Source organism: Ixodes scapularis, unplaced genomic scaffold, assembly GCF_016920785.2.
Source record: "Ixodes scapularis isolate PalLabHiFi unplaced genomic scaffold, ASM1692078v2 PGA_scaffold2__306_contigs__length_199485367, whole genome shotgun sequence".
NCBI classification, from domain to species: Eukaryota; Metazoa; Arthropoda; class Arachnida; order Ixodida; family Ixodidae; genus Ixodes; species Ixodes scapularis.
The window spans coordinates 155,808,006-155,821,954 of NW_024609857.1; the positions used below are offsets into that span (position 1 = coordinate 155,808,006).

The following is a 13,949-nucleotide window of genomic DNA, read 5'->3' on the forward strand; positions in this document are numbered from 1 at the left end:
GAAATGATTCTCAAAAAAAAGTCCACTTTTTACAACAAATGTCTACGAGACAATGTGCTTAACCGTAACAAAATGTTACACTCTCCCAGAGATCGCCGCTTCATATTGTAAAAGTAGCGTTTACGATTATTCGTACCAGAGTGTCTTCAGATAAGGACAGTCAGGGGGTTGTCATGTCTCTATATTTTTGTGTTTTGTTATTTTCTATACGAAAAAGAAAAATATGTCGAAACAAGGGATTGCATCTTACATTTACGAGATACTCTCTTGTTCATTAGAGAAAAATTCGTGTCTGAGTGGAGGCTGAAACCACGTCTTTCCCAAACGCGAGTTGACACAAATTCCGGGTAACGGAAATAAAGTATTCTAGTTTCAACACAGTCATCATTTTAACCTGTAATGCACAAAAATGTGTCAAGTAGAATAAAATATTTTAATTTTATTGGATCTTAAATTTAAAGGTAAGTTTAATGAGAATTTTTTTTTAGCAACTCTCCTAGAAGAACAAATTTATTTTATTTGAGCTTATACTCAAGGATAAATAAAATGGGAATTTGGCTTTGTAAGCAAACATTCTAGAATAAAGCTTTTTTTGTTTTTGTTTTTTTTTTTTGGAGGGGGGGGGGCTTATGTTCAAGTATAAATATAATGAAAATTTGGCTTTTTGGGCAACTTTTGTATGACGAGGCAATTTTGGATCATTTTAGAACACATTAGAACCAAATGTTTGAGATTAAACGTCTTGTGCAGTGTATTTTATGGTTTGGCCACATTTAACAAAGCGTGTAGCGTTCTTATGCTGTATGCCATTTTTTCGTGGCGCCCGCATGCGTTTTAAATATTGAAATAATGGCGCACTCTTGTATATCAATAAAGAAATAAGCATCCTCGATTTTTTTAAAACTTTAGTCTATCGATCCTTGGCAGCTGTTGAATCGTAATTTACAGGAACACGTTTGAATTTAAAAATATAAACGTGTAATCAGGTTTAAGTTGCAATCGATTACCGTTTTGCGGTTTCTGTCTTAACAACTACAGTCACTGTCCCCTGGGAAAGTTGCGTCATTACGTTGTCTGCCTGCTAGGAGGGCACAGACTGGTACTAACATACAGACGACAGAAACCTAACCAGCGATTTTCTGATCAGTCGTTGTTTCCATGGCAATTGCCATTTAGGTCCTTTCCAATCATTTAAGCTTTGAAGGGGTCGATGTTAACCAGTTTCGACTAGGTCGCCTTCATGTGTTCTTTGCTTAGGGTGGTGCCATCTGACCATCCTGTTCTCGACGCTTTCGTTTCTCTTTTGTTCCTGAGTGCGAGCAAGCGCGCCTCCCTGCACCAGCTCTTGCCATTGAGAGTGCTACGACGGTATTTTTGTACGGCCATTTTTTTGTATCTTTCTATAGAGCGCGTGCTGAGGGCATCAGGTCCTACAATGTCATCACCCTAAGCAAAGCGCATATCAAGGCCCCCTAGTCGCGACAAGATCGCCGTGGAGCGTCATCGTCCCGAAAACGTTACTTGCCAATACAAGCGTTTTTGGCGCTGTGTATTCAATGCACTTATATATCACGGTTACATCCACGTATCCCTTATAATTGTATTGCTCTTCATGCGTATTTCAAGACAAAATTATTTTTCCAATGCCACCAAGCACCGATGCCCCACATTGTGACGGTGCGAAAATGTTGTTTCGCCGTTGTCTGGATAATCGAATCTTTGTGTACAAGACATGTCTTCATAAAGCAACCTGTCACCGCGACTTCAGACCGACTCACAAAGAATGGGGAAGTAAAGAAGAAACTGTTCAATCTATGAATCAAAATGTCGATCATACGGGGAGCTTGGCGCTGTTTTCCCGGGATCCAGTGACTCTATTAACAACTAGTGGCACTCCAGCACCGAATGCCATAGTGGCCGTACCTAAAGCCCCTCTACCCTGGGAAAAGTGACGCCATTCATTGTTGTAGAAATGCTCGAAGCACGATTCTGGGAAATTCTTGGCGTCTGAAATCTAGCTCAGTGCTGTTAGAGTGTACTAGAAGGAGCGAGTGGGTCGAGCTTCAGGCTCCGCTCATGCTTTCAGTTGCACCTCAAAATGTGGAAAGCGATCAGGTGAACCCAAGCCACATCGATCGTAGCGCCACCTTCGTAGAGGGTACTAGAAGGGACTGAGTGAAACGACCAAAGCGTTTTTTTCGGCGCCGCCGCTTGTGGAACTATCTTGGCGTTGGAACGCAACGCGTTTTTCATAAAAACCGGCTAATCCGAACTGCTTCGCTTTTAGTGGCCGAGAGAGCGCTACGAGCGAAGTGGCTTGGATCAGCCGGTTTTTTCCTCATGCGGAGGTACCTAAATAGCACTCCGGTCGCCCCACTCGTTCCTTCTAGTACACTCTAGGGCTGTGGTGTGCCGCCATGATCTTCCCAAGGGCTGCACGTTGCACGTGCCTCGTGCATTGACGAACATTGTGTTACTTTTGAAACATGAAGGGACTTTAGCCGTACCTGGTCATGTGAACGTCAGGCAACGTGAAGTACTATAAGAAAACGCTAGAACTTATTTTTTTAGTTTTGTGGTTGAAATCGCTTAAGCAAATTGAATTTCGTGGCGCGTTCGGTTCTTAGTGTCTTACAGCTCTGTGGCGAGAAATATTATTCGAAAGGGACGCTGAGATGGCCGGGATATACATCTGGGAAACAGGGGGGGGGGGGGGGGGGGGCCTTTATATTATAGGTAGGGTTACGTCTTTTTTGTTGTTTTTTTTTTGTTTTTTTTTCAAAACCTGGTGTGTTTTGACTTAGCGTGTGAAATCTTAAGACATAGGTTAGGTGTTTTCCTGTGAAATATTAGGGCAAAAACTTACCGAAGTTTACGTTTGGCCCGTTCGCAGATGACCGAGTTACCAACGCCAGAGAGCCTGCATTAGAGTTTCCAACTGCCCGATCGGCGTCACGTGGTTTATGGGCCGCATTTGCAATATAACCTGCGAGGAGGTGCCAAAAGCTTTGATTGTATTCAAACGTCATCGACTTTCTGCCTAACTGTCTCCTCGCCACGCCAAAGCGCAGCGCATCTGCTCTTGCGACGAATTTCCGCAGGAAGTACGTTGGCAGGAGGCGTCCGCCATTAAATTCCGAAAGTTCCCCATGGTTTGAGATGAACCCATTCTTCAACCCAGGTTCGAGCAGACAACCAAGTGGGCCGTCTGCTCCATAGAGTTATTAACAAAAAACGCTAGAGGTCCAGGCGGCGCTACTATGCTGTTGCATTTTGAACCAGACAGCAACCAGTCTAAATTTGACTTCCGGTAATGCATTCATATGGGAAAACGTAAATGAATTTTCTTTTCGCGCTTGATTGTAAGAGCAGATAATACTTAGTGTTGTGACAGAAACAAAAATTTCGAACGCTGTTCAATCTGATGTACATGAATATCTGTCATTTAGAGCGTTTTTCTTTAGAATTCATGGCGTCAAACACTGCGCTAAAATAGCCCAAAACAGATGCATAATACGTGTTGACGTTGAAGACTGCTATTAGAGTGCACCTATTTACGCATATAGTCAATGGTATTTAGCTCGCAAAGTGAATCAACTTGACAGAGCACCAAAAGGAAGCTAATATATGCCAAATCAAACAATCACAACAGACGACAATAAAGAAGCAGGGTGTTATGGAACGAAGAACAGGTACTGGATTAGTATAAAACTGTACATGAATAATCAAAATAAGATAGTAGCCGAGTGTTGTTGCTCTGAAATAAATGCGATTGTTGTTCTTTTTGCTTGATTTGATAGCTTGTATTGGGGTATCATGCTGTACAACACAGACCTGGGCCTCAATTTTTCCTAACTTAAACATCTCTTAGTAATAAAAGAAACCATTAACTAAATAAATTACACCTTTATAATGTGAATAAAGCGACAGAGTACCCGTTACAAGTAAAGAAACTAAGCTTATTTCTATTATTCCTTGGCGAGGAGAAAAGCATCACGTACGCTTTCCCATAGGAATACACAGGAAGGCTGGAGAAGTAGACCGGTCGCTGTCTGCTTCAATTTTCAACCGGAAGTCCCGTAGTCACTAGCGCCAGCTGAACATCTAGGGTTTATTGTAATAACTCTATGGTCTGCTCGCAGCGCCTATCAGGAGATGGCGCTACAAGTTAATAGCGCGCGACACGAGAGCGCATGTGCCCGTCGTGGAAAGTTTCGAGGATGGAACCTGAGGGGTCCCTACTTAATAAAGCAGGCAGCATTCAAGGCATCGTGTTCTGTCTGCTCAATGCAATTGTTGAAAATATTGTGAGCGAGTATTTTTAGAAACTGCTTTCAGAAACTATGAACACGATCATATCTTGTATCTTCGAAATAAAATTTCGTCTTGCGTTTTAACCAGCCAAAATTTATTTGAGGGTATCTGCTGCCGATTTCAAGCAACGACTAGAAAAGGCCGCAAAAGTTAACTAACGTAAGGCCATCACCAGATGTTGATGCCACTTAGAAACAAATAAACCAATTTGGCTATTTATAGCCAAATCTACTAACACTGTCACGGCACGGGAAAGGGGGGGAGGGGGCAACAAATCCTGGCCGAAATCATCTTGTACAAGATGGTCGTACAGATATTTGCGCACCGAGATGAATCTTATAGTCGGTTGGATACGGCCATCTTTCCAACGCGTCATACAATATCGTGCTGCATGTAACAGCTCGTGCAAGTTAAAAAAAAACGATAAAGAAAAAATTTAATTCAATTAGGTAATGCATTCCATCCAGTGGCGCCAATAGCTCTCTAATGACGCGCGCTAAACTGGTTGAGCGCTCTCGTGTCGCGCTCTCTCGCGTCTTGCAATCTCGAGGCTGTCTCCCAATAGCGTCGGTAACTCGGTGGTCTGCAAACTGCTGTAACGTGGACTTTGGTAAGTTTTTTTGCTCTTCTTTTTTTTTTTTTCTATAGAAAGAGAATTACGTTTTGCAATTTCAGGCTGCACGACTGACCTGCTCAGTGAACTTTCGGTGAAAACATGACCCTTTTATGCGAGGACGCCCATTTGTCCCACTCGTTTTACAGCGGCAGGTCCGCTGGAAACACCCTCTAAAATGGTGTTGGGTGATTTCATATAAGATCGATCAGAGTGCGTCTGTTTTAAATTTTTAATTCCCTCGTAATTTTTTTCGTAATTTACTAATATTTAGTTTAAACAATTGCTAAAATATTTTGTCAAGAAAAAACAATATTGCTTGCAGTGAGAAGTCAGAGACCTTAAAAAGGAAGGCACTCGCACTTGCATGCATCACCGTTTTGTAGTAACAACATTAAGAAATAACATAAATATTAAGAATAAGGTACCAAAAGTTTTGCTTAGGAAAAAAAAAGAGCCTCGTCGAAATTTCACATGCACCGAGTTCAAACTTCTGTATTGGCGCATGGCGAAGACGCTAATCAGAAGCACGTTATTACGAAAAGTTGGTTAGTACTGATAAATTATCAGTAAAAAAATATTATTGATTGATTATTACATTAGGCGTATAATACAAAAAAAAACTCGAACGAACGGCACATTCACCTATCATTATCTTTGAAATTTGCAGGTACGTATCTCAGACACTCCTACCAAATAATTTTACTTCAAGAATATGTACTTTGCACGCAGCTGTAAAGCGATATAAATATAGAGCATTTATACAAAATGTTTCTCGAGATGTTGGCACCCAAACACGCGATCAATACCGAAAGAAACCTACTGAGACGATGAAAAAAAAAGCCAGCTTTAATATTTTTGCCTCTCCATTACTTACGCTACATTCTGTCGGTATCCATGCTTACGAAAAACCATGTTGCATTATGGAATTGAGAAAGGAAAAAGTGCTGGTGTACGAAGCTCTGTTTATTTATTCTTTCAGTTTCCACGGGTCTTCCGCTGCGCGGTGTAGACATCCCGGACGTGCAGCGGCGTCACAAACGTCAGGGGTGTCATTTATCACGGGGTATCACTTCCCATTTCTGCGACATTCTTCTCGTAAACGGAAGCCTTACCGTTCCCCCCTGGACAACGTACGCAATCGGTTGTCGCAGGAGCGCCAGTAGCGTCGCCTCCTGCTGTAGCACGTGTTACTAGACGACGGCATTAGAGGGCGCTACGAGCCATCGAAGACTAAAGCTCCTAGATAAGTGCTTCCTACAAGTCGCGACAGTCTTTGAAGCACCGACTGCTTGACGGTGCAGATTTTAGGAAAAACAATGGCGACTCAAAGCAGAAGAGGGAACTGAATGACGCCATTTTGTTCCTCCAGATTGTGCTTCGCCATTCGTTTAGTTACGACAACTACTTGTAAAACGAAGCATCGAGGGACTTTACTAAATAAAGACATTTTAATGTCACGTGAGCGTCACGTAACCCCTTAGAGGGGCGCAGCATCGCGCTGTCACGTGATGCGCTGTCGTCCATCGCAATGGGAAACTGAGTAAAACGATATTTAGAAAAATAAATCAAACTATTTTTGTCGTTATTAAAAGACCGCGCGAAAAGACGAGGACCAGTCGAAGGAGTAACAAGGACGCAGCGCGCCGTCCGTGTTACTTCTTCGTCTGGTCCTCGTCTTTTCGCGCTGTTTTAAATTCCGAAGTACGTAACAACTCGCTCAAGCCTCAACTTTAGTCTTTTTGCCGGCACACGTTCCACCAAATAGCGCAATGAACGTGGTGTCCAAGTCAACTCCCTAACCACCGAATATGCCATAAAGTTCAGTTTTCATACACAATATCAGCGATGCCACTAATACAAAAAGCCTCGCACGTTCTATTGTAATGCTCCGTAATGTCTGCTCACAAATAGCACCAAGTGCTACCACAGCCCTGGCAAACAGTGCTCAGGAAGATATTTTGTCGGTGACAGGCTGGGTTATGGAGGTAGCTCCTCCCACCTCTTCCCACTTTAGACACTGGAGAGGAGGTGACTCACTCTCCAGAGTTTGCTGCGCTAAAGAGGAAATACTACATCATACTTTTTGCACTTTCAACAGAAAGATAAGCCCTCTACAGTTGTAACTAATATTCGTATTGCGCTCGGAAGATTTTTTTTTTTAGTCAAGAAAGTCTAAGGTATGCAATCCTTGCGCGACAATAAACAATAATTATTCTCGGCTTTCTTTAGCTGCATTTCATGAATCTTTGACAAACGCTAATTCGGAATGTGTACAAAATATGTTGCTTCTTTTGGATTAAGGCAAAAATTAAACGCTTAACCAGGTACCGATAGGGAGAGGGGGGGGGGGGGGGTACTGTGTTAACGACCATACACGTTTTCACCTCAAGAACCGTCCTAAAAAAAGTCCGGCTCCTCGAGGGGCATTACGAATTTCCCCCTTAATGTAGAGTATTAAGATATATGCAAGTTTATTTTAGATTAGATATGTGTTGTCAACCCGAACAAGCTGCAAACGCCAAAGGCATCGCTTCTTCATCTGACAACCAAATCTCGCAAGAATTACTTCGTGCGACGCGTAAACAATACGCAAAACTTGCTCCTTTCTTGAGGTGAAAACGAGAGTAGTCGACGGTAGGCCACCGACTAGTCGTTAGAACAGTCCTCCCCCCCCCCCCCCCTTCCAACTATACTTGGTTAAGGGTTTGTTTTTACCTTGAAACAATATAAGCCAGCGTACTTATTTCACAGATTTGAAATTACCGGTCATCAAAGATGTATTAAGTGCATTTTAAAATGCTCGAGCAGATTTTTTTTTAAGTATTGCACAAATATTTCATACTTTTGACTTTATCGATTAAAAAAAATTCCGGGCACAATGCGAGAACCTGTTAAAACAGTGAAGAGACTTGACTTTTTGTTGGAAGTGCGAAATGCATGATATACTCTGCCCCTAATTTCTGCTCAAAAACCCAATCCTAATATGTTTTAGAAGGTCGCCCAAAAATGCCTCCTTAGAAAAGAGTTGCTCCAGAAGCTATTTTCTTTTAGGATTGAACTAAAAAAAAATTACATTCATCTAAATATGCCAGATCAATTCGCGTGTGTCTGACAAAAAAAAATATTGACCACTAAATGTAGTATAATTCATTTTTCTGGCCCTTAAATCTACGTCAACGTGCAATTAAGAAAGCGGTTGTTTTCACCTCCTCTCATGCGACACTTTTATCATGGAAACAAGAAAATATCTTGCAGAAGTAAGAACTGTTTTGTGTACGGCATGTGTTGGTAACTCTTATAAAAAGATTAATTGACAACAAAAAATGCAGGTGACACCACTTTGATAGTCCTTATCTGAAAAGCCTAAAATTTATATATTAGCTCGCGTGTTTTAAGTGACTCCAGATTTTTCTTTTAAATTCAAACCCTTTTTGATAAAAAATATTTATTTTAAATTTAATGCATTCTTCTCATAGCATAAAACTCTAGAGGTTTAATAAGGTGTCATAATATATTGAGGAGAATGTATTGAGAATGGATGAAAAAAGAAAACTTTCGGGATTTCAAAACTCCATTCTTATGCTATTGTTGGAGACATTGTACGTATAATTTACAAAGCAGCCTTGCCAACTCACAAATCTAACACCAGCTGTAGGAATTCTGGAAAACCGCTTAAAACCGCTCAATATTTGGCACACATAATGTATTGCTCTATTTAGTGAAAAATATCATAATATTGTTTTTACAAGACTCTTGAAAGGGACTTAGGTGTTGGACACTAAATGTTTCCCTGCACGAACTAAAGTTCATTGCATAATCTTACTGTTACCACTCATGTGTTACCAGGTGCATTCTCTGCCAAACCTACAGACATTTCCCTCCATCGTTCCGATCATTAATGCAATATTTTTTGGCATTTCGAAACATCAGTGACTAGATTCGCATGATTTGGAAAAAGTTATAGTATTTTCCGGGGTCTCTGACTCATCTGCCGTCACCTGGAGCTTCCAAACTCCGCTATGAAAGTTTAGAACGATATTGCAAACCCGTTTTATGGATCTGTGAGCAAGTTTAATGGCCCGTTTTATCTGGGAGACTTGGAAAACGAACTCAGTCATTCACACACAAATCAGTTGAAGATGAATTTCCAGGTTTGCCACTGTAATATGTCAATGGCGTCTCAAACGTTGCTATTACTGACAAGAACCGTGCTGGTAGTAAGGTAAAATGGGAACCCCCTGGACTCTACGAAAATAAAAAGAGACTAAGGAGACGAAAAGGTTATGACTCTAAGGAAACGAAAAGACAGACAGACAGCACGAAGAACAGTACTGTCTGTCTTTGTCCATGTATGTATTAATATTTCCTGTTTTTTTGTGTTTTTGTCTTAACCATGACACTAGCTTAATACAAAAATTAAGATACTTATGATTCATGAATGTAAATTTGAGAGCATTTTAGGCCGCCAGTAAGAAACGCTACCATGACTTGAAAATCGCTAAAACTCCCGCCGCGCGCAAAACGGCCTCATCTTCAGTTGGACGACTCAACAAACCGCCAAATTGGCAACACTGTTCCAGGCACATCGGTTACGACAAGAAAGCGCCGACCGGAGCAAATAAAACTCCGGATGGGGGCGTTTTGAGCGTTGCCACGCCCAACGAGAATCGGGTGGCTCTTGTCAGATCCGCTGAAGCAAGCAAAAAGCTCTCAATAATGACTGCCAGATACTTTTTCATTTTATTCCTTCCTATCAAGTGTATTCTAAATCATTAATTTATTTCAAAATTATCCTCAATAGAGAAAATGTTTTGTCTAGCAAAACGTGAAAGATAAAACGCACAATTTCGACCACCGAGAACACATCCCGGCCTTACGTTATCGTTCAATGAAATGTTTCAAGTTAGGTAGTAAAGCCATGCAGTGATCAAATATCTGGGGCTTCCTGTTAAAAAAAAAAAGCGGATTCCAGATGCCTACGTCTTACATTATATTTCCACGCTCGTCAGCGAGCGACCGCGCGCGTGGCGGAGTGGTTACCGTGCTTGACTGTCGTGCAGAAAGTCTGGGTTCGATTCCAGTCAGTGGAATGCTCTTTTATTTGTTCTTTCATTGTGTTCTCGTGAGTTCGAGAACATTCTCGTCAGATCGAGTTCTGAATGTTCCAGTCGCCGAACAATCTAGGCCGATTGTTCCAGAACCCAACGCGCGTACATAAGGAACTCCGCGTGCCGATCTGCAGTCAGTTTTTCGCCCAGCGTTCGACTCTGCTGCTACGCCGACTTCGACGCCCGCGACGCTCCGTTATTATCTTTTGTACCCTTTTATTTTTGGCACAAGTTCGCCACATTAAACGTTTATTTCTTTCTGTTTATTTATTGTTTATTGTTTATTGGTCACCACCCGTGACAATATCTTGTTCTGTTTCCGCAGTACCAGCTGGGAACAAGCTTGGAGCGTAACTTCATCGGTCCCTTCGAAGAAAGGCTTCGCAAGATTGTGAACAAAACACTCTGCGCCCTCCGCTTCCTCGAATATATGAAGGACTGGAAGGCCCTGGCGCGTCAATTGGACAAGGAGCGCGGCCTGAATCCTGACCTAACACGATAACTTTGGAAGAAAGTAAAACAAACAAGAAAGTGTCTTATTAGAAGGTTCAAACACTAACTAAACTCTTCTGTAGGGACCCCACATTTCTAATGCCCTCCAGGGCCGACTACGGCTATGGCCGTTGAGCCCCTAAAGAGGTGGCCGACTTGGCTTCGAAACGTAGGGTCCCTTAGAACGGCTTGGTTGATGTTTGAACTTTTTAATAATTAATTGTTCCCAACTATACTTCGTTTCACCTTATGTTGTGCCGCAGCGAAGGCTAGAAGCGCGAGCTCATAGCGTTGGCAGTTGCCCTTGGTGCACGAGAGCTTGTGCCGCCGAGATGTGCCCCAGAGCAAGGAGCTCGCGCTTGTGGCCTTTCCTGCGGTACATCGTAAGGTGAAACAGAGTATAGACAGATCTCTGTCAAGGTTTACTTTTAAGAAAATTTCTTAATGGAAATATGAAAAGGTGAAAGAAGGTTACAAATTTTTCTAATGGGAAATTAGAGAGCTCTTGAGGAGGAGGAGGGGAGAGTACGCGGAAGGGAGGGTATGCCCCTCCTCCTCCTCCGATCCCTTTCCTCCTCTTCCCTCCTCCTCCTCCGTGCCCTACCCTTCTCCTCCGGCGTAACCTTTCCTCCCACAGTTTCCCAGCTAAATTTAGCTGAAACATTGTCGCCACGTGACCCCAACACCAATTCCGTTTCCCCGCTAAATTTAGCGGGCAAAATGACGTCACAGGACTTGGTGTCCCGTCACCTATGACGAAACTCCTTTTCTCTGCTACATTTAGCGGGAAAGTTTCCTACTAAATTCGGGGAATTGAATTGGTGTTGAGGTCAGATGACGTCGCTTTTTTGCTAAATTTAATGGAGAAACTGAATTTGTTCGTTATATTTAGCAGGGAATGGAATTGGTGTTAAGGTCACGTGGCGTCAATTCGCCCGCTACATTTAACGGGCAAACTTAATTTGTCCGCTAAATTTAGCAGTGAATGTTGAGGCCACGTATATTTTCTCCCTAAATTTAGCGACAAAACTGAATGGCTCGGTAAGTCACATTACGTCAGGTCAAGTGCTGCCGATTTCTCCCACTACATTTAGCGGGAAACTGGACTGGTGTTTAGGTCACAGGACGTGATTTTTCCCGCTATATCTAGAGGGTAACTGATTTGGTGTATAGGTTAAAGTGACGTCAGGTCACATGACATTGATTTCTCCCGTTAAATTTAGCAGAGAAACTGAATTGGGTGTCTGTGTCATAAGGCATGAACTTTCCCGCTAAATTTTGCGGGTAACTGAATTGGTGCCGAGGCCCCGTGACGTCAATTTCCCATTAAATTTAGTAGGGAAACTGAGTTAACTTACCGGTCACGTGACGCCACTTTCCCGCCAAATTTAGCAGGGAAGTTGATTTGGTCTATAAATCACGTGACGTCAATTTTTACGCCGAATTTAGCGAGGAAACTCAATTGGTCTATATGTCCCGTGATGTCGGGCCACGTCGCATCAATTTTCCCGCTAAATTTAGTCGAAAAACTGAATTCGTGTATAGGTCTCGTGAAATCTGTTTTCCCGCTAACTTTAGGGAGAAATGCACAGACAGATGAACGGCCGGAAAGAATTTTGGAATTTCTTGCTTTTTACGCATTTCATGCTTTAAAAACCTAGTCATGTGAACGTTTCTCGCAAGTTAGCACTTGAGTCTCTGAAAGTGACCTGCATATTTTTTCCTTTTTGTGGCTGCTCAAATATATGGAGTTTAACCCTTTCTTTGCCTGTAAAAACAAAGCTTTTTCGTTTTTTGTTTTTTCACAACGGTTTTAGTGAGTTCACAAACTCCAATTTATAGGGTGTCTCAAGCAGAACGTTCACTGTAAAACGAGCCGGAAAAATTGGCGCCTACACTTAGAAAGCTCGTACTCGCCGCTGGAACTCGAAATGTGTGTGCCAAGTTCGCCTGTGCGTCCTTACGGTAAACCAACATGGAATGCATTCCGTGTTACTCCTGCCTCTGCCAAAAATAGTGCAAAAAAAAGTCCATGTTATTTTCACAGTTTTTAAAAAAAGGTTTATTTCCATTGACCACAAAAATCCGACGAGTCACCGACGCGTTACAGTACATGATAGGAAGGGAAAGAATTCAGCTCAAAGCCACACGCACAAAAATAATGGTCCAAATATTCGGGATGATCTAGAAAAACACAAATAAAAAATAGAATGATGCAAATAAAACATGTAAACCTCAGAATTAGGCATTAAGTATTTAGAAACTATCATATGGTACAAACAGTCCGTTCAGAATATTTATCAAACACTTCATAAGACATTTTTCATTCCTGCTGCAATATGGTTAAAGTTTTATTGGAATTTTATATCTCCGCCTCACAGTTGTGCGCTGGATTTGTTTTATATCGGGAATGAGTGCTTAAGACTTATTTTTGATAGAATATTTATTAAAATAATTGCTTCCTAATGTGGGTTCTGCATTTCGTAATTACTCACAGTACAGGGTGTTCTGTTAACACGACGCCACGGGTACTTTTAAATCGTTTCTGTTAACTTCATATAGGAATATCGAGCGCCCACAAATTTTATCTTCAATGTTTCTATAATTGCTTCTTCCACAGGTGGTTTAAATAATTGAGTTATAAATAAATTGCATGTCTTTTTTTATTTTTGAAAGACTAGTATATAGTTTTTCTGGTCTTGCTTTATAAATGTACAATACGTCCGTGTTTTTAGCATGTGTTTCCCCGTTATGCTGCGGAGGTAGAGAGGCTCGTAGAGCAACCAAATTGTTTGTTGTTTGCGCTACCTCCGCTCCTTCCGAAATGGACACAAATAAAACATTTTAATTTTACTCTGCTGTTTCTTTTTTGCCGTGTTGCCGATCATAACACGTTGGTTTAATATATAAATTACTTAACATTATGTAAAGTATCCCACTGAATTTTTGTTCTTATAAATAATGGTTGAGTGCCCTCTTTTCCTAGGTTGCCCCTACATATTTGAGTATTCGCAAAACTTTTTTCCTGAGATTAGTGCTATTTCATAATTGAACATTGTTGTACCTTAAACAAGAATCTTATAGCAACAGTTTGAGCACAATAGGAAGTAGAACAATTGGTATTGGTATTGGTATTTATTGCGTGCCCAAAACACCGTGAAGGCTTTGATATTGGTGCACATAAAAGTCACAGTGAGTTGAACATGCAAAGACGTGAAATACAGGAGTGACACATCAGTCATAATAAAATAAATTACAGAGACAACTCGGTATTATAAGTAAAATTAGGCATGGAAAAGAAATCATGCTGCACAAGGCTATTACGAAAAAGTTTAATTCTATGCATTGGTGGCCCTTCAATCTGCTTGTCAGCATAAAACGTGTCGCAGAGTCGCGTATGTTTAGCTGGCACACGTAAG

The 13,949-nt window shown here is 41.5% G+C and overlaps 1 protein-coding gene across 1 annotated transcript in view; it reads left to right on the plus strand.

Annotated features, from left to right (window-relative positions):
* The window catches only part of LOC8039081 (glucoside xylosyltransferase 1), a 32,281-nt gene extending 21,194 nt beyond the window's left edge, over positions 1 to 11,087 (plus strand). The window contains exon 5 of the mRNA XM_040219341.2: positions 10,364 to 11,087. Within this exon, the coding sequence (XP_040075275.1) occupies positions 10,364 to 10,540 (177 nt within the window). The 3' untranslated portion in view covers positions 10,541 to 11,087. The remainder of the gene's footprint in view (positions 1 to 10,363) is intronic.
* The last annotated feature ends 2,862 nt before the right edge of the window (positions 11,088 to 13,949 follow it).